Source organism: Balaenoptera physalus, assembly GCF_965194825.1.
Source record: "Balaenoptera physalus genome assembly, chromosome: 3".
Classification (NCBI taxonomy): Eukaryota; Metazoa; Chordata; class Mammalia; order Artiodactyla; family Balaenopteridae; genus Balaenoptera; species Balaenoptera physalus.
The window spans coordinates 137,029,653-137,051,530 of NC_138890.1; the positions used below are offsets into that span (position 1 = coordinate 137,029,653).

The 21,878-nt window shown below is 35.3% G+C and overlaps 1 protein-coding gene across 5 annotated transcripts in view; it reads right to left on the reverse strand.

Moving 5' to 3' along the window:
• Positions 1-21,878, reverse strand: part of ITGA1 (integrin subunit alpha 1) — a 232,324-nt gene that overhangs the window by 23,503 nt on the left and 186,943 nt on the right. For all 5 annotated transcript variants that reach the window (XR_014261953.1, XM_082455868.1, XM_082455867.1 and 2 more), the window contains 9 exons: positions 21,124-21,204; positions 15,806-15,882; positions 13,286-13,375; positions 11,835-11,937; positions 8,699-8,812; positions 6,788-6,892; positions 6,522-6,626; positions 5,421-5,513; positions 3,142-3,258 (listed from right to left, as the gene is read on the reverse strand). Coding sequence is in view for 4 of the 5 variants with exons in the window: in XM_082455868.1 (XP_082311994.1) it covers positions 3,142-3,258; positions 5,421-5,513; positions 6,522-6,626; positions 6,788-6,892; positions 8,699-8,812; positions 11,835-11,937; positions 13,286-13,375; positions 15,806-15,882; positions 21,124-21,204 (885 nt within the window). In the remaining variant the exon portion in view is untranslated. The remainder of the gene's footprint in view (positions 1-3,141; positions 3,259-5,420; positions 5,514-6,521; positions 6,627-6,787; positions 6,893-8,698; positions 8,813-11,834; positions 11,938-13,285; positions 13,376-15,805; positions 15,883-21,123; positions 21,205-21,878) is intronic.

The window sequence follows — 21,878 nt, forward strand, 5'->3', positions numbered from 1 at the left end:
CATTTGTGACAAGTTAAGTGTGTTTTGAGCACCCAGACTTTCTTGGTAGCTTTCGCTTTCCTTCTTTTTCTTTTTGTATTTACTTAATGATCTTATTTGTGTCTCCCTAGTTCAAAACCCTGTGGCAAAGGTCTGATTAAACAGTCCTTGGCAGAAATACACACTCAATGACTTTAATATAGAATAAATGTTGAATGAAACATTTATATTAACATATAAAAGACTAGATGGCAGTGCTAGTCCCCATCCACATTCCCTAAGGATATGCATGTTGGATGAGGAACAAAGCTTTGGGATTAGTAAGTAAATCATCAAGGGTGGATCAGACATCAGTATGAGATCAAGTTAAGAGGAACGATTTGATTTCTCCGGGATCCTCTGTGGACAGAGTCTCATTCTACCCTATTGGTTATATTGACTTGACTGGGCGTCTCCCTTAGTGTGTGGTACCATATTTCAGGACATGTTTCCCAACCTATTTAAACCTGTGTCCTCTACAAGCCTTCTCCCTTCAATATCAAGTATATTAAGCACCTACTAAGATTTTGTCAAGCTTCAATCTCTGCTATGCATGCTACAAAGGTAAAGCTATAAAGACTGTGCCTTTTGAAATGGAATTCCACCTCTAGGAGGAACCTTTGGCCTGTTCCCTGCACAAAGTCTCAGACTGAGAATTTTGATGAACTTCCAGACTGGTGGGATTTGGAAGAAGAAAGAAGAAAGGATAGTCCTGAGGTTTCTGCTGCGTATCTAGTTAGTCTAAAAAGATGCCTGGGGATGAGAGTAGCTCTTCTGAGCCTACCGCAGACCAAATTCTCCAGGGAGGTTCGAGCAGGAGGAGGGCCAATTAATCTTTTCAGTATAATGGAGCTGCTAAAAGTCTGAATCCAACCGGGGGTTCTCACTCCAGTACCAAATATTTTTATACATTTCAGAGAGTTTATGACCCTCTTAAACAAAACCCAATTCCTGGAGCTCCAGAGTGAAGAGCCTTGCCTCATAGCCTGCAGCGGTGGGATATATTGGATAAGGGGTGGGCTTTGCAGATAGAGCATTGCTTGAACCCAGTTCCTTACTAGCTGGTAACTCTTGGGAGAGTTACTCTCTGTTTGCTTCAGTGTCCCCAAGGGTAAAATGTAGTTAAAATACTCAGTTGAAAAGGTTGTAAGGAAAACAGAGTGAATATAGAAGCAAGAGAGAACATAGAGGGAGGGGGCTCATAGTGTTGACACAAAAGTGAAATGCCCAGATTCAGATCTTTACTTTGAAACTGACAAACCATGTGGCCTTGGGAAACATATTTAACGTTTCTATGCCTCAGCTTCCTCGCTTACAAAATGAGGTCCATAAGAGTGTCTTCCTCATAGGGCTGATGTTAGTATCTAAGTGGAAAAGCTTAAAACAGTTCCTGGTATATAGTAAACACTCAGTAAGTGCTAGTTCCCTTCCCTTCTACTGTGGAATCACCTTTCTCATTGCTGGAGCTTCCACTGATGTGTCTGCTGACTAACTATACCTACTGGTCAGGACAGGCCAAGGCTGTTAAATGATCTTTCTTTGGGCTTAAAAAGAAGATCTAAGAAGCAATCAGAATGTGTCATCGAAACATCTCCTGGATGGAAGAATGTGATTGTTTTTATACTTATGCTTTTTCAGACTGATGACCAAAAAACAGGTGGCTGAAACTTATTTGTTAGTTTTAAAAAGAGGTATACAACTAGAGATTCTATCCAAATAGTCAGCTCTGGCTTTCCTCTTTTCTTGGCAGTGGTGTCCTAAAACTATAGGAGCAAGTGCTGTGCTTAGAAGACCGTACTGAAAGAAATCAACAGTAAAATCTCCTATTACAGGTGCATATGAACAAAGAAACCAAATTCTACATTTCAAGCACAACCTTGACACCACTAAGCCGGGCCTTGGGTACCACAGTGTGGCAAAGCCAGGTATTACAGACAGAGCACGGACACCCTGTAAAGTAGGAGGAAGAGCTGGAGGTTTGAGGTGGTGGAGAATTCTGTCCTGGAGGCTTTGCTGGAGAAAAACAATGGATTCTACTTACTGAAATAAATGCTCCTGATATACATGGCTTTGTTCATCTTCTCTGAGAGTAACCCCCGCAAAGAGGAAGTTAAGTCATTATAACTAACGTTAGTCAGAAAGGATAGGAACAGTTGGTAATTTGGTGGGAGAGAAATTTGCTATTTAAACTATTTGATTAAAAGATAATTCTGTTGCTCAGGCATCAGAAAAATGAATACGTAACCACAATCTGTAGTTTTAACACAGTTTAGCTTTTAAACAAAACAATAAGTAAAATATAGGGTGATATATGGTAGAATAAATGCCAATTTGATATTTAACTAGAAAAATATTAAATTCAACTTTTTATGAGATTTTATGCTCTATTAAATTTATCCTAAAAGCTATCATTTCTGTTCTGCTTAATTTGGAAAAAGATACAGCTAAGTGTTTGAAAAATTTTGCATATCTCAGTTTAAGCAAAACATCTATGTAAATATAGAGATTGACCCGACAGAAAACAGATGGTTACTCAGTTTTACAGGAGGATTTGAAACAGGAGTCTATGCAACTATAAGATTTCCGTTTCATCGACTAATTGAATAAATCTCTAATTTCTCACTCAGGCATGCAACTATTGCATAAAATGTGGTATTTTTATATAGTAAAGAAGCATTTACTTTTTAAGATACATAGAGATACGTGATTAGGATAGGGCTTATCTTAACCATAATTTTGTTGCTATATATTCTTAAATTGACATAGGAATTCATTCTTTTTTTTTCTATAAAAGAGAGTTTTCATTCTTCTCTGTTTATAAAAGTAATGCATACTTCATTTAAAATTTCCAGTGTTATAGACAAATGAAGATCCCCTATAATCCTAACCTCTAGAGAGATCTTCCATAATTTTTGGATATGTCTGTTTTTTTTTTCTTGTACAAAAATGGGATCAAGTTGTGCACAATGTATGAGATATACATTTTTCTTTTTAATTTTGTCTTGGTTATCATTTCAATTGCTGTGTGATACTATATTTCACAGCATGGATAAATCACAGTTTGTTTCACCAATATGCTGTTGACAATTGAAGTAGAAAAGTGAAAGGAGCTTTGGTTCTTACCTTCCACAGTGCTAATATGAGCAGCATTAATAGCAATAATCCAGCAAAAGCACTCAACAGGATAACCCATAGCGGCACTCTGCCTGGTAGCCCATCTTTGGATATTTGAATCGCAAGCTGAAAATTATTAAACAAGATTGTTAACGTTGCTAAACACCTATTAGAACTCCCAGTACACTGAGTCCTTTCAGGCTATAATTTTCTACCAAACAGTGTACTTAATCTCATTACTACATACAGAGAAAACAATGAGCTCATATTTTAAAATGCCCTTCACCTGTTCTAAATCTCTAACCATGTCATATTCATTATTACCAAAACAATTCTATAATTTTATCCTTCAGAAATTTATACATAAAGAGTAAACTATCTATGAATCAGAATTCTCAATGGTAGAGGTGAATTTAACTCAGGGAGAACCAACAGTATTATATGCTTTAAAGATTTATTAGTAGTCTTCACTGCATCATCACAATAGCATAAGTTTGGGCTGGAACGTTGTCACAGGTTATTGACATATAAACCTGAGTAGGTCTTCTAATTCTAACTGTAACTTTAATTCTAATTCTAATGTGCTTTATTTTTTGTTTACAAATGGAGGTATAATTTTCATATAGTGAGATGCACAAATCTCAAATGTACAGATAAATGGATTCGTGCATACATCGCCCCAGTGTGTTTTTTAATTACACCACACTGTCTATTCCAGTTGACATACTCTTAGCATCTTTAAATTAGGTCTTAACTGAAGTAAATCTTGAAGGAGACAGCTTTTAGAGTTCCAGCTACTCAAACTCTCTCAGTGTGGCACCCAAACCTCAATGAAACTTGTCTGCCCTGCATCCCATCCCTTAGGTTTCTGAGAAAAAAAACTAATTCAGGGTAGCTGTCAATGACCAATAGCTCAAGGTTCTGCATCTCCGTTTAATGGGGAACATCTCAATTCTTTAACCTGGAAGGGAAGAGTAGGGGTTAAAAAAAGAGAAACTAACAGGGGAGATATTTGTATACAGTGGATATTGATCCAAACCCCTCAAATGGCTCCGGGTAGGTCACTGCCCATGCATCCGGAAGACAGAGCTGGCAGGAGTACAGATGTACAGAGAATCAGACCTTTGAAGATAGACTTTAAACACATCTAAAACATTTCCTTGAACTTAGAGGTGCAGAAAGGGAAGTCTGGATGGGATCAGTGACGTCCCCAAGATCATGGAACTACAAAATGATCATTTTTAGTGATTTTAACAATTTAAGTATAATTTTTCTTTAGGATAAAATGTAAAATAAAGAGCTCCATGCGGAATTTTGAACTAACATTCAGGGGAAATAAAGCTAACTGTAATATTTTAACAATACATATTTAGGAATCAAATATATTCTTTTCCAATATAATATATACTCATATTTTTTGATGCTTACTGGCGAAATTTTAGCTTCTCTACATGTGGAACAACTTTTTATTTATTGGACTAAGTGCTCTTTATAAAGTAAGTAAACATTATATCCAGATACTCTATGTATCTATTCTTTAAAGGTAAATATTTATCAGAGGTCACTGGAATTATTTAAAATAGGTACTAATTTGAAATAAAAAAATTAAAACATCAGTGTTAGGCAGCTTCCAAATAGAATTTTATGACTCATGATATCCACATGAAATATTTAAACTCTCATGATAAAAGGGGGAATTATGCTGAAGTGCTCACACCTATAACAGGTATTCTGGCCTTACTTTATAACAGGACGAGAAAAAAACGCACACCATTTTATTTTTACCCAGGACTCCAGCGTGAATTTGTATTGGGGAATAGTACTTCATTTTTGTTTCAAATTTCCCAATGACTAAATGAAGAAAACTTTTAAAATTTTACATGCATTCCTATACAGTATAAAGACACTTTCTGTAAAGAAATTGTTTTTTCTAGTCTGTTCTTCAGATGTCAACTACATTTTATAATATTGGTTTTTAAGGAGGAAAATTACTAATGCATCATTTGTTATCAAGGTGAGAGTAAAAACATCAATTTACTGTGATAATTATAAGTAATCAAGTCAAGCACGGCATGATAATTGTAAATATCATGGTTTTTCCCAGTTTCTTACAAAGAAGAGACTGAAATCACACTTGAAGCTAATCAAGTGTAATTTGAAGCAGAAAGTGTCTGTCACTTATTGAGATCAGTGCTAGTCACTGCTTTAGGGACTGTAAGTAAATATAAAACACATGTTACAAACAGAGTGAAATGTATAATGTTTTCAAAACTTGGAGTGGCACTTACCTCTCTTTTTTGATTGCCAGCACTTAAAACTAGTGATGTATTTTCACTCTGAAGTTCTGCCCTTACAGTAAGATTTAAGCTGGAAAAATGTGCCTGAAAAGCAAACAGGATTTACTACTTTCAATATATCGAGCTAATCACATTGAGAGCTAGTCATGTTTTCGTGCAATTTTTCAAACTAAAATTTTTCTGAGAGACTGAAACACTGGTTTAACATCCAGATGGAACTGATGGTATGAAATGATGACTGTGTATCTACCATTCGTCACTCAAATTCTCACTTAGATCCTTGTTATAGAATGGGGAATTTTTCTGAATAACACAGTTTCTATTCAGATTTATCCTTCGCAAAACAAACTCCAAACCCTGCCCTCCTTTCATGTAGCTGGATATGGAATAGCTACTCTCTGGTAATGAGGTTTACATAGGAGCTTGTTTAGGATTAAGCATGAAATTACCAATATATAACAGTTTGTGACTTAACGAAAATAGCAACTTAATATGATTAAATCTAAAAATGGAAATTTCATATAATTAACAAAATACTTCTAATAGAGAAACAAATAATATAAAATACAATGGATTAAGTTTTAAAGAGCTAGTTGTCAGATGGATTTGACTTTATTAGGGGTTAAAAATGTCTTCCAAAATAGATAGATAGATAGATAGACAGATAGCTAGATAGATAGTCTGATCTAATACAATGAGTCTATAATATATGTTAGCTCTACTCTTTGTTAATGCTGTCAAGGATTGTCTCTCTATAATTCTTTGTCTCTTAACTGAGTTCTAAGGTATTAAGATAAGTGCAAACTTTGCTGTTGTATAGGTGTTTATCTCTTGAAGTGTAAAGGAAAGAACAAGAGAGACTAAAAAGAAGTATATACATGAAAGGGGACCTTGGAGATAACTTAGTTACTAACAGACAAGGAAAATGACACCCAAATAGCTGGTTTAGTAGAGTTGGGCTTGGACCACATTTTTCCAGACTTCCAGTCTTGTGTTCCTTCTAGAGAAGCACTCTGCTTTGCTTTTATTAAGTGTTGAACAAATATTTGTTTATATTATTCAATTATTGCAGAGAACTATACAATCACTTACTTTTATAAAAGTTGGTTTCCATAAGATAAGTGAAACATTCACTTGGCTCATGTCAGAAGGAATCAGATTGCACGTGATGGTGGCAAATTTACATGCACTGCAGTCCTGTTTAAATGCCCAGAAGTATAAATTAGTATTCTTGCCTTTTGATAAAAGATAGTATATTAAAATATTCTACAACATAGTTATTTTTAGGTTGATATTGAATTTATTCACTTGGAAAGCATGAGGTAAAATTAGTACTTGTCTTGGTAATTTGAATTTACCAGAATGGTGCCTCGTTTGATATCTTCAGATTTGGATATTATCATTTTCTTCCCAGAGTTGATACCAAAAGGATCCTGGAGGCTACTGGGTCTGCAGTTGACATTCTAAGAAATAAAAATATGTCTTTTATTAGACAACATCTGATGTCAGAGGGAAAAATGACTTGGTGCAATAATGTGAAGAATCTGTGAATGACAGCCATTGCCATACCTGAAAGATCCACCTTCGTAAGTGTGCAATATGGAAGAAGCTATTCTGCACCAGCCATATACATACACCCCCCCCCCCGGATAATAATTATTGTTACCATGCCATTTTCAATTGTAATAGATAGTAGTGAGGTTGTTATGGAAAAGGAAGGATGCTAGTAGAACTTACTATTACGTAAGTAATACATTCATTAATTTGTTTTCATCAAACATTAGTTTGTAGAGTCCCATAAAATAGAGAGAGAAAAAAATTTAACTCTACTGAGGAAAAAAAAAGGTTAGCATCTGTTAGTCAATATGTTGGCTCATATAATGGTTTATAAAATAAACAAACCAAAAAATCCAGAGAGGGACTTTTGTCTGTATTTATGTATTCATCCAATAATATTTTTGGAGTCCCTATACACCAGGGTAAGACACAGTGTGTGTGGCAGGGAGATGTAAGAAAGCGGCCCTATAGACGTTAAAATGCCATGTTTATAAGTTAGCTGATATTTGGATGGTTTTTCTAGACTTAATCTAATAAACCTTCTGCTTCCCTAGGACTCTCTACATCCTTGATAAAAGGTAATAAGGATGAAGGTTCATAAGTAGTAGGACAAGTCTAATTTTATTCTTTCTAGGTTCCCACAAACCTGCTTTTTTGGATTAGAGGTAAATGCTAGAGGTTTATGTTTTCCTTGCCTTTAGGAAAACATTTAAATATTACAAGTCAACCACCTCTGTTGCTATTTCTTGATTTCTGAGAATACCTTAACTTAAGATCTCTGCAAAGAAGAGATTGTCAAATGCTGAAATAATGCATGCATTAATTCAATACTTATTGTGATTTTCTATGTTTTAGATACCTAAACCATAAAAATAAACTGCCGTATCGACTCATTCAATGCTATAAGTACAAAGGGGGCATGATATTGCTAATTCTTGGGATGAGTAAGTAGTATTGTAATCTTTTGGGTGCAGCTGTGTGTGCTTAGGAGCAGTGAAGAAGTCTTTTTATAGGGTGGTTTGATCACTTCAAGTGAATTAAAGGTGCAACAAACTCTTCAGGCATAAGTCAACAATTAGTTATCTAAAATCTGCTCTAGTGGATTGAATAGTGAGCCCCAAAAGATATGCCCAAGTCCTAATACCTGAAACCTGTGAATATTACCTTATTGGAAAGTAGGGCCCTTTGCAGATGTAACTAAATTAAGAATTTCCAGATGAGATCATTCTAAAGTTAGGGCAGGCTCTATATCCACTGAAGGGTGTGCTTTAAGAGACAGAAAAGGAGAAGACACTGAAACACAGGGAAAACGGCCCTGTGAAGACAGAGATTGGAGTTGTGCTGCCACAAGCCACCAGACGTTAGGAGAGAGGCATGGAACGAAGGGTCCCTCAGAGCCTCCAGAGGGAACCAACATTGTTGACACCTTAATTTTAGACTCTGGCCTTCAGTACTGTGAGAGAATAAATTTCTGTTGTTTTCAGCCACACTGTTTAGGGTAATTTGTTACCACAGCAGCGGTAAGGAACTAATGCCTCTACTAAATAACTAGTGGAAGTCATTATTATTATTACTAGTAGTAGTAGTAGTGTAATTTTCTAAATGCCTCTCCATGTTACTTTGATAAAATCTATTTATCACAGAGAATAAAAGGCTTTAGATACAAATTGAAGAAAACATAATGACATAACTCTGAGGCACACATGACTTACCTCAGAAGATGACCACCCACTTGAGTACAGTACAGGAAAACCATCTGATGTCATGTTGGGGAATGAAATTGACAGCTTGAGTTCTGGCATTGGAAAATGCCCACTTTTTCTAATCTACAGGGGAAAAAAAGAAATGTAATCCTTTCTTCCTCTTTCAACAGCAGTTTTTCTGTCTTACATAGGATTTTGGTTCTTAATTGATGAATTAAGGTATGAAATATTTTGAATGCCAAAATGAATGCAGAGGGTTTATGGCACTGTACAGAGAATTGGCATAATTAAACAAGCAAAAAATAAAGATGTTTCATGGTCAGTGGTCATATGCATCGGCTAAAATCATATATTGGTCCTTCATCTTCCCAAAATGAGTTAATTTTTTGTGTGTCAGTTTACCATGCTCATTGTACTTTTCAACACACCAGTCTTTTTGGAGGTGGAAAGGAGGGAGAACACTTACCTGATTCACTCAGAACAGGTGAGAATATTTTTGTTTGCCTCAAGCCAGCTTGCTATAATTCTCTGAGCCCACAAAGCCATTTCTCATCCCCAGCTAGACGGTATCTGCCACTACGGTACAGGCAAACCAGACAGCCATCTGCTTCCCTTCACAATCCTGTCCCCAGCTAGGGTTGTTGTGTCTCTGGCTGTTGGTAATCCAGTCCGATGAGAGTCAGACTGACTCATTTCAATCCCCATCTCTTTTATCCACTAACCTAAAATTATCACTTCACATCACATCCTGCCACCAATGGCGATGAAGTGCATGGGGGGAAGTCTGGGCGGGATGAAGTTCAGCAGGAAGCTGGACTCACTGTCCAGAAGTCCTCCCCTGCTTCGGAGAGGTGCATTGAACTGGGCCAACCAGGTGCAATCCCCACCCCCTCTTCTCCAGGCCCTCAGCCGTCTCCTTGGCCTTTCTGCGCTGAATTCTTAGGCCAGCAGGGTGCACCTTAATCTACAGAGACAAATGCCAGGAAGTCCAACTGACCTCCCTACCTGAGCCTTCTAGACTGAGAGCTATTCAGATCTGGAGCTGTTTTCTGTGGTTGCTGAAGATTAAATGCATCCCTTAATCCTGGAATTCTGGAGATTCCTGACCACCTGTGCCTGGTCTCTTAACCATGCTCCCTGACTCTTATCTTATTGTAATATGCCCTGCCCTTGCCTGGCATGGCCTCCCAGTCTAATTCCAATTGTTTTTCGATATTTAGTCAGAAATTGGGTATTCTGTAATGCACACTTATTCTTTCTGATTAAAAACAATGTTCATTATAGATACACTGGAAAATATTGAAAACAGTAAGTTTCCTACAATTCTATATTGGTAACAGTGCACAAATTACCTTTTATATTTGCATATTATGTATCTTATAAAATTTGTATCATATAAAATATGAAATTTGGTGTCCCATTTGTAAAATTTATTATGTCATGGCATCTTCCCATAAATTTAGAGATTCTTTGAGAATATGATGTTTATTAGCTGCTTAATGACAACCACAACATCAATATTTATTGTTGACTGTTCCAGACACTGTGCTAATTTTCTCACTTGCATTATTCCCTTTAATCCTGTTAACAGACCTATGAGGTAGATTCTCTTATTATCCCTGTTTCATCTATGAGGACATAAGGTTAGAATGAGAATAAAGACTTCCAAGGTCACTGAACTGGTAAAGAGCAGAGTTAGGTTTTTCTTTTTCAACTCCAAAATGTGCCCTCTCAACCATTGTAATAGCTGTCTCCCCATGCCCAGGTTTTAATTTTTAAACTAATATAAATAACATTGTTAAGAGTATCTCCAGGTATAAATCTGTTTGTACCACCAATAATTTCCTATGGGAAATTTCTAGCAGCAGAGTTACTGGGTCTCACCTAAAAAAATGTTCTTTTTTTTTTTTTAATTCCATTACTCCAATTTTAGATTTTACCCTGGCAAAATAATCAGAGATACAAAAGATTTATGCTCAGGGATATTCTTAACAATATTATTTATATCAATATTATTTATAATAGTTTGAGAGTACCTGTTTCAAGTCTGGGCCCTAAAAAGTGACAATTCATGAAGATCTACAACATTCAAAGTCTTTCCTTCCCTTCCTCCCTTTCTTCTTTCCTTCCTTCCTTCCTTTTTTTCTTTCCTTCCTTTCTTCCTTGTTGTTTGCTGAATTCTCTAATCCAGGAAAAGCAAATGGGACTTGAAAAACTGGGTAGCCTACATTTCAAAAATTTACCCCAGTAGTAGAGTGATTGGCATTCATACTAACTTCCTGGGTATAAGTTGTCATAGGCATTTCAGCAAAGGGCACAAATAAAGACAATGAAATGTTCTTGAGAGTATTCATTTATTTCCACTTTGTAAGAGAATTCCCTTTTTTCATCGTTGCCAATTCCCAAAGAGATTGAGACCATCTTCTCCTCTAATAATGCTGCATTATTTCATACTTTTGAATACAGTTTTAAATCCATCATTTGAATTGGACGCTCTTTTACTTGCACAATATTAACTTGAGTCTGTGTCTGTAAGTAGGCAGTACCTAAAATGACAGCCTGGCTCAGCTCCATAATTACTTATTACAATGGTTAGGAAAAGTCTGTTATGAAGAGTTCAAAAATAAAAATAGAGGTTGTAATAGAAAATATCATTTAAGGAGGCAATAGTAGGAATACCAGTAAGTTATGGTATAATACATACGAAAGGTAGCAAGGAGCAGAATAAGATACAAATTTATTTGTTGAGTAGGGAAATTATTACCAAGACAATTTGAGATAATCAATTTCTGAAATAGTCATGTTATTTTTTAAAAAGTGCTTTTCTCAGTTATACTAAAAAATGCAAATAATGCATGTTTATAGGTAGTGTCTACTTGGTTCCCTATTTTTTCTAGGAATTTATTATAATTAATTGTGTCATAAGGAAATTAGGGACTTGAGTCTTTAAAGTAGCTTAAAAGTATAATTATCATCAATTTAAATAAAATTATTTTAAATTAGTGAAATTATAAAGAAAAATATGCTGGAACATAGAGATTAACTGTTGAACAAACATGTCTGTATGTGTCTGTTAATACTTTTATTTAACTTATAAACTTACAAATAACTCTTTTACAACACTAGTTTAGAGGTAATTTCTTACCAAGTAGAAGATATTAATTTCGTTTCCAATGTCCTCAGTAGAACTAATAACTTCAGGGACTGTCTCATTGGCCGCAATTGAAATATGGTATTCACTTGCAGAGCTTAAAATAATTAATTGGAAAAAGAAAAGTAAAACACAACAAAGTTTAACTTTTACTTGACCTCACTCTTTTTCTTTCTTTATACCAGGTAATCCCACAAAAAGTACTTATAGAGATTTCAAATCAAAGGCAAATTCTTTTACCCTGAAATCTAAAGTTAAATCTTTGAGGAGGGTGAGGAAGATTATAATTTAATTCCATAGTTACTGATGCTAAAATATGTACAGTTTTTAAAGTAAAAGTTTCATTGTTACCAAGTGAAAAGTTTTCATTAATTCGCTAATATCATATACATTTAGTGAATAATCAGGCTAAAACTTGGTATTTTTAATAGTGCTGAATTTAAATAGATTTTAAAAATGTGTTACCTTTTCACAATTTAAAGTTCTATATTTACTACTAAATTTAAAAGTTCAGTCTTTTTCATACAATTTCTCCATGTTCTTTGCATGAACTTGGTAGAATGAAATGTAATATAAACATATTTAAAAGCAGTACTTCAGTTTAGAGAAGACAAATAAGAAATATTTATTAGTTTAAATAAATGAAAAATTCTTGGGAAAAGTCAGTGTACCAAGAGAAATGGAAGCAGAAAAATAGAAAACAGCCAATAGAATTAAAGGCTAAGAAATAGAAGCAAAATCTACATGTATATCACACAATCCTTTCATTTTTGTTGTCTGTTATCAGTAAAAGGAAAGTGCCATAGAAAATAAATTAATAATATGACAAGACTCTTAGACTAAACTTGCCACAGATTCTTGTACTTTTTGTACATTGTGCACATTTATCTAGCAAAAGCCTAGAGTCCTGCTTATACAAATTTGCCAACATGAGTGGTGTTTGGATAGATCAGAAGTTCTTAGGAAAAAGGATGGTTTATGAATAATGGGAGAAATAAACAGCTCTTGTCAATGAGCAATAGTTTGATCTTGAATGTCCAGAATGGGCAGGCTAATCAGATCCCGTACAATGAGAACAAGAGCCAAGAAATATGTTGTTGACCTCTAAGAACATCGCCTTTTGTGAAGGATTTCTGAGTCTTCACCTTGCATTTAGGAGTTAAGACGGGACTGCTAATGCAATCCGGTATCGTTAGCACCTCACATTTTAGATTATTTGGGATGCTGATTCTCAATTTTTAGAGTGCACCAGAATCACCTGGAGTGTTTAACACAGATTTCTGGGCCCCCCTCCCCCAGAATTTCTGATTCAGTAGGTCTGGGGTGGGGCAGAGAATCTGCCTAACAAGCTCCCAGGTGATTCTGATGCCCTTGGCCAGGGGACCACAAGCTGAGATCCACCGGGCTATAGGAAGCATCAACATGATAGTGCGGTGTTCTCCTACCTGTAAAACTGTAGTCCAACTTCATATTTTACAGGGATAGAAACGTTTACTTCATTATCAAAAAGGGCTTCAGGTGGCTCTTCACTGTCACTAGAAAACATACAGCACAGTTGGACAAATCATTAAACCATTGACTATTTATAGACCTTTCTAAGCATTTGAATGAGAAGCTTATTTTGGCAACTAAATAAAGCACACACACAACATGTGTGGGATCCTTGATTTTTAAAAAAAATTCAGTGTGGAGAGGGAGATCAGAAATGGGTATTGTTAAAAGGTGATTCTGAAGTGCAGTGAGGGTTGAAAACCATACTGATTTAGTATGAGGTTTCTCAAACTTCTCTGAGAATAATGATAAGTATCCTTGGGTCAATGGTTAAATACACAGATTTTGGGGCTTCTCTCCTAGAAAAATACGGATTTAGTAGGTCCGAGTTAGGACTCATGAATTTGTGTTTTTTAATACAAATCACACAGGTGATTCTTATTTATCATAGATGAGGCCCTTGTGAAGAGACATGCCTAGGATCACACAGCTGAGAGTAAATCTGAAAATTTTTGTCATTTAATAGTCTTTCTATGCCTTGTACTTGATGATGGTATTATTTGTTGAGCACTTACTTATTCCCCTGATTTTAGTTATCGTTTCAATTATATATTATGTAAATGCATGCATATATTTTATACGTACATATACACACACGTATCTCATACTCTTCTGTCTTAAAAAAGAGTACGTCCAAATAATATAATAGTAACCAACACTGGCTCTGGGGCCAGAGTGCATGAAATTGCTCTTGGACTTAGACCCACTTTGGGTAAGTTATTTAATCTCTCTGTGCCTTGGTTTCTTCATCTATAAAATGGGGGTTTTACCATTAAATTCTTAATAAATGGTGAGTACCAAGTGTAAAATACTTAACATTGTGCCTAGGACATAGGAAATACTCAATAAATATTAGATTTCATTATTATTATCACACACACCTCTCTACCAAGTGACTAAGCACCTAGCATTTTGTCTCACAGAATGGGCAAAGAGTACCCATTAATGGCTCTGCTTATTCCCAAGTGTATTAGCGGCTTGGTATGCGTGATGGGGCAGTGAAGGCAGCTCCCTGCCCTGGGTTATAGATGTATGTGTGATTGGGCTTTTGCTGTGAACGGTCCCGTTCCACACTGCAGCTAAGTTAATATTCCAAAGAAACAGCTCTGTATTTATGACTTCACCCCTCAAAAACTTCTCTGGATCCTCATGGCCTGTTCAACTAAGAAAAGATGCCTCATTTTGAAATTCAATACTTACTGTAACATGGTAAGATGTACACTTTCTGTAACATGGTAAGATGTACACTCCGTGTTTATCTTCCATTACTCCTTTATGTATTCTCTATATTTGCACTAAAATGGATCAGCCAACATTCCCCCAAATAGATCTAGTGGTCTACCTTTGAGGTTTTGCTCAAGCTGTAAATTTTGCCTGAAATGTTCCATCTAACTACCGACCAACCTCTCTGAATTGCTACCCACCCTTTAAGGTCCTTCTCAATTATAACCTCCTTGATAAAGCTTTCTTGGATTCTCATTGCCAAGCAGATGTAATTTCACCCTCCATGAAGTCTCTGACACATGGCTTATATTTCTCTAATGAATTTTCCTTGTTCTATCCTGTATTATAATAATTTAAATACTAGTCTCAGTGCCCTACTGTAATATTCACCCCATGAAGAGGTTCATGCCCTTATTTAATTTTATATTCCCTAAGTGACAAATTCAATATTGTCCATAATAGATCTCAAATAAATATTTGTTGAATTGAACTGAATTGAGCATACAGAATTAACTCATCTATTAATTCATTTTCTCACTTATTCACTACTCACTAATTCATTCATTCTCACTCTACATTTATTTAGTGATTATTAGATTTTTTTTTTTTACTGGGGAATAAAATAGCAAATGATAAAAGTTTATCTCAAGTTGCTTATGGTCCAGTGGATAGTTATACTTAGAAGAAAGGTAAGCACTATTTCAATTCCTTATTAGACTTTTGTTATTTTTAGTTTGTGTATTCTATGCCATTTCAGAAGCTTTGACTGATTTGAATAAAATTTATTAAACTACAAAGGGGTATCATAAAACTTTAAGTCCCTCTGATGATTCAGTTGACCTTGATGGGCAGTCAGTAAAAGCTTTTAAATCAGAAAAGCCTGTAAAATTTTAAACGGATTTAAATGCAATTTGGCAGATATAAGTGACGTGTGATTACAACATGTTTTATAGCTCATAGAACCAATGATTTAATCCAGTTAGGTGTATTATGTCTATTAAATGAAAATTTCTTTATTTTGCTGATTATTCATAAGGATGTTTTTGTGAAGCAAAGGGGTTCACTGCCTTCTACTGATCCCATAAAAGCTGTAAGAAGTTCTAGTCAGTCTATAAAACAAAATATTTTAAATACATGAAAGAAATTATATGCATGCATACACATACACTCATGCACACATAGGAACCAACCTTGTTGTACTTAAATGAATGATCACATTTTCCATGAGATAAGATGAGTTAAACTGAAATAATATTTTGAATGTTACCTATAAAATAAAAATATCTTTAGTAACAGATAAAGAAGTAGAATGTTTGCTTTGATTAAAACATTAAATTACATAAATGATATTTTATCATATTACCATTGTCTACCAGATCACAATCATAAACAATGTTATTATGAAATGGTCATAATTAAAGCCTCTTTAAAATGGAAACTTCAAGTACCAGCAACCATCTATATCTATCCATTATAAAATAGGGGAACACATACTGAATTCCATTGATTTGATAGTATAAAAATGTTGTGGACCTTTAAGGAATAACAAAAACAATATAAAACAAAATAAAAGGCTTGGCTATTTAAAGTAAACTATAAGAATCATAACTTAAAAAAGCAGTGAGTTTTGTTTATAAATTGCAGAATTAAAACAATATCCAAGAAAACCGGAAAATGTTTTTGTTTTACTGACACCCAAATACAGGAAGTAACTTACTTTTGAGAAACTATGCCTGAGCACATGAATTATGTAATTCATGGCTCTTTATAAACACCAACAGGCAGAACAAAAACTAGATTACTCGTTGAAGAAATATGTCATCAGCAGAATTCTACTCCAAGAGGCCTCATAATAATGCTTACAAACCCAATAATGTGCTAACTGAGGTATTTTGGAATTTGGGCCAGCAAAATTGATAGTTCAAAATGTACAATTAATAAACGCTACCTAAAATTTTATCTTTGTGACTCGACAAGGTTTAATACTTAAAGCTCTTTTATTCAATTTAGGCACCATTTATAGAAGGGGTGACTAGAATTCAGGGATCTTGAGATTTGCGTGGTCGTACACTCTAATGTGTGGAATTTTCTTCTCCCACATATTTTTTTGGGTTAGTTTTTTAAAAAGCAGTTCTTCTAAGAATCTGAAGCTCTATAGTTTTCTTCTTGCTTTGAAATAGTAATCACAATTCCAGTAGAAGCTTTATTGGGCGGGTCAAATTGCCAGAGTCTCTCAGTGAGCTCCTTTTTCCCTGACTGTCCTTAGCCCTCTGACTGGCCTGGACATTTGTCTTGGCATTCCCGATGAGTCTTCAGATGGAGGGAAGAGACTAGCAGAGAAGCGGGGCTGAAGAAGCTGCCTATGTATATTGACCTGATTCTGAAATGCTTACACTGCAAATCTAAAAATATATTATAAGTGTAAAGCCCATGTAAAAATTACTTGCACGTTATCTTTCCATCTCTCTACTGATGACAATGAAACACTTTGAGTAAAGCTTTTGCCCTAAGCACCAAAGAATTGCTAAAGAAAGGAAGAGATGGTTAAGAAATTATTAAGGGGCTTCCTTGGTGGCGCGGTGGTTGAGAATCTGCCTGCCAATGCAGGGGACACGGGTTCGATCCCTGGTCTGGGAAGATCCCACATGCCGCGGAGCAACTAGGCCCGTGAGCCACAATTACTGAGCCTGCGCGTCTGGAGCCTGTGCTCCGCAACAAGAGAGGCCGCGATAGTGAAAGGCCCGCGCACCGCAATGAAGAGTGGCCCCCGCTTGCCACAACTAGAGAAAGCCCTCGCACAGAAACGAAGACCCAACACAGCCATAAATAAAATAAATAAATTAATTAAAAAAAAAAGAAATTATTAAGATTTCAATTAATGTCTCCAATGATTGGGATATAACAGAGGGTATATCATTATTCTTTAGGAAATAGAGATAATTCCAAGGTTAATTGAAGTGGTCAAAGGAAGGAGTAGACATGAGTTGACATTCCTTATTTCCATGTCAAATTAGAGGAATTAGGAGTGGTTTTTTTTTTTTTTTCAGAAGTGATGTGTATTTTATAGATTTATACGGAAGGAATGCAAATTCACAGTATATTTCATTTGAGATAGTCAAGAAACAGACTTTATGATGGGGTTCCAAAAGTAAATTGGTACATCTAGTTAGTTCTATAAGCTAAAATGGACATAGAAAATATTTATTGAATTTAATGATAATTATTATGATTTGTGGTTGGTATCCTAAATCACTAGTAACCATGCCACATGTGTTAAGGGGAAAGGCCGTTTTGAATTCTCATTTGCAAAAAGAAGAGCTAAAAGATTTAATTATAGATAATTTGTCATTAAGGATTTCACTATACATAGACATCTGCCATTTCCAGATGTCCAAACCAATGTTTGTCAACTTTTTAGGATGTGTGTTAAAGATGTCAGGGATCTATTTTGAAGTCTTATAAAAATATTATAATCTAAGAAAGTTGAAATAAATATTGGGATAGTATTTCTCTTTTTTTGTTTAAGTCTATGTCAAGTAAATAAAATACCTTCTTATTTTAATCATTTTGATTAATTAAAGATTTCCCTCCTTAACTCAATAGTGAATAAGGAGCAAATACTCATATTGAAAAGCAACCTTCACTGAAAATACATACAAATACCATGTTTATCATTAAATGAGATAATTATTCTCTGCTGTTCATGGAAACAAATATTTCTTTATTTTTTATTTTATTTTATTTTTAAATTTATTTATTTAATTAATTTATTTTTGGCTGTGTTGGGTCTTCGTTGCTGTGCATGGGCTTTCTCTAGTTGCGGCGAGCGGGGGCTACTCTTCATTGCAGTGCGTGGGCTTCTCATTGTGGTGGCTTCTCTTGTTGCGGAGCACGGGCTCTAGGTGTGCGGGCTTCAGTAGTTGCGGCACGCGGGTTCAGTAGCTGTGGCTCACAGGCTCTAGAGTATAGGCTCAGTAGTTGTGGCGCACAGGCTTATTTGCTCCTCGGCATGTGGGATCTTCCCAGACCAGGGATGGAACCCGTGTCCCCTGCACTAGCAGGTGGATTCTCAACCACTGTGCCACCAGGGAAGCCCATAAATATTTCTTTAAAAAGAGATGAAAGAACTCTTCTCTCTTCTATTCAATTAGTATGGTTCTAGGCAGGGCAATTAGGTAAGAAAAAGGAATAGAAGGCATTGGATTGGAAAGGATGCCTCTATTTGCAGATGACATGATCTTATATATAGAATATCCTAAGGAATCCTCTAAAAAAACTATTAGAACTAATAAATAATTCCAGCAAGATTGCAGGGTAAAAGATCAGTATGAGAAAAAAATTGTATCTCTATGCATTAGCAATAAACAATCTGAAAATGAATTAAAAGAAGATTTCCATTAAAACAGCATCAAAAGGAATAAAATATTTAGAAATATATTTAACAAAGGAGATGCAAACTTGTATTCTGAAAACTACAAAACAGTTTTGAAGGTAATTAAAGGAGATCTAAATAAATGGAAAGACATCCCATGCTCATGGGTCAGAAGACTTAATATTTTTAAGATGGTAACACTCCCCAAATAGATCTACAGATTCAATGTAATACCCATCAAACTCCCAGCTGGCTTTTTATTTTTTTTGCAGAAACTGACAAGCTGATTCTAAAATACAAATGGAAATGCAAGGGATGTGGAATAGCCAAACAATTTTGAAAAAGAAAGCATAGTTAGAAGACTTACAATTCCTGATTTCAAAACTTACAACAAAGCTACAGTAATCAAAACAACGTCGTACTGTCATGAAGATCGACATATAGATCAATGAAATACAACAAAGATACAAGAAATAAACCCATGCATTTATGGTCTGCTGATTTTCAACAAGAGTGCCAAGACAATTCAATGGGGGAATGAATAGTCTTTTCAATAAATGGTGTGGGAATATCCACAAAGAATGAAGTTGGACTCTTTAATTACACCATACACAAAAGTCCATCAAAATGGATCATAGATCTAAATATAAGGGCTAAAACTGTAAAGCTCTTGGAAAAAACAGGAGTAACTGTGACTTTGGGTTAGGCAAAGTCTTCCTATATATGATACCAAAAGTATGAATGACAAAAGAATAAATAAATAAATTGGACTTCATCAAAGTAAACACTTTTGTGCTCCAAAGAACACCATCAAGAAAATGAAAAGACAACTTACAGAATGGAAGAAAATATTTGCAAATCATTTCTGATAAGAGACTTGCATGTAGAATATACAAAGATCTCTTACAACCGAATAATCAAAAAGACATCCCAATTAAAAAATAGGTAAAGGATCTGAATAGACATTACTCAAAAAAAAAAAAAAATACACATGGCCAATAAGCACATGAAAAGATGTAACTTCATTAGCCATTAGGGAAATGCAAATCAAAACATCAATGAGATACTACTTCACACCCACCAGGCTGGCTATAATAAAAAGACAGGTAGCAACAGTGTGGAGAAATTGGAATCCTCATACATTGTCGGCAGGAATGTAAAATGGTACAGCCACTTTGGAAAACAGTTTTGCAGTTCCCCAAAATGTTACATCAGTTACCATATAACTCAGCAATTCCACCCCTAGATTTATATCCAAGAGAATTGAAAACATTTGTCCATACCAAACCTATACACAAATATCCATAGAAATATTATTTATAGCAGCAAAAAAGTGGAAACAACCCAAATGCCCATCAATTGATAAATGAATAAATAAAATTTGATATATTCATACAATGGAATATTGTTTGGAAATTTAAAAAAAAAGAATTACTGATAAATAGATGAACCTTGAAAACATTATGCTAAGTGAAAGAAGCCAGTCAGCCCGTCACAAAAGACCACATATCGTATGATTCCATTTATATGAAATGTCAGAATAGGCAAATCCATAGAGAAAGAAAGTAGATTAGTGGTTGCCTGGGATTGATGGAGGGGTTATCGAGGAAAAAAACAGCAGTAACTAGTGATGCACACAGGGTATCTTTGCAGGGTGTGAAAATGTTCTAGGATCCATTGTGGTGATGGTACACAATTCACAATCTGGTGAATATACTAAAACCCACTGAACTTTAAATGAGTGAATTTTGTGGTATGTGAATTATATCTCAGTGAGGTTATTATTTTAAAAAAAGAGAAGTGGAAGTAGAGTTTCTATACAAAGTTCTAAACAAACTGGTTTGAAAGATTCTTTTTCCTACAGTAGAAAAGCCTACTACATAGGTGACACTAATACCAGAATTTCCCAGCTCCATTTATCATATAAGCTGTAGAGTAAAAATTCTTAATTTTGTCCTGGTGTTTGAGTTTGACCCATGCCACAATTGCCTTTTGCTTTCAAGATCTCACAATTTTGAATTCAATCTTGTTCATCTATGTCATCCTAAACTACCACTAGAAGGATTTATATATTTGGCTTTGAGTAGATTATTTTTCATATCCAATTGCCACATGTATTTTCTATAATCTGCTTACCATTTCTCCTCTTCTTAGGAAAGGATATCCAACTTTACATGTGATATTACGATTGGATTCACAACTGTCTTTTTGGATGGCCTAGGAAGAGAAAGTAAACAGAATTAGAGCAGACATGCAGGTGAAATACTTGAGCTTGATAGTCTAGAATTTTCCCAGCTGAGCCTTAGACTGCTTTGCTAGGATTTGTTTCTCAGTATAGTTGTGAGAGTCACAGCATTCTGGGATCACTTGTCCCACAGCCCATGGAAATGTGAAAACATCACTTCGGTTAAGCATGGCTGTAGGATGAAGAGCATCACACCAGCCTGTCTAGATCTTCCACTGAAAAATGGGAGTACTAAAAGCATCTACCTCACAGGGTGAATAGGTGGCTGCACAAAATAACCCACACATACTGGACTGACACATGGAAGCCCACAGTGAATGGTCGTCACTGGAGGAGTGGGTAAGAGCTTGAGTTCTGACCTGGAAACACCAGGATTTAAATTCTGACTCTACCACTGTTAGCTTTATCCTTGTCGGGACTCCTCATTTCTCTGGGCCTGATTTTCTGTCAAGTGGGGTTAGTCGAACTCTATCTCATCAAATTGAAAATGACCTTGAATATGAGACTCACCAGTATTTTACATACCAATAAGAAGGAAACAATAACGCTGCCTGTTAAATTAACATAGCAATTGTAAGATGCAATTACAGAAATGTTAAATTGTGAAAAAAGGGGTTTATCTTAGAATCTCTGTAGTATAATAATA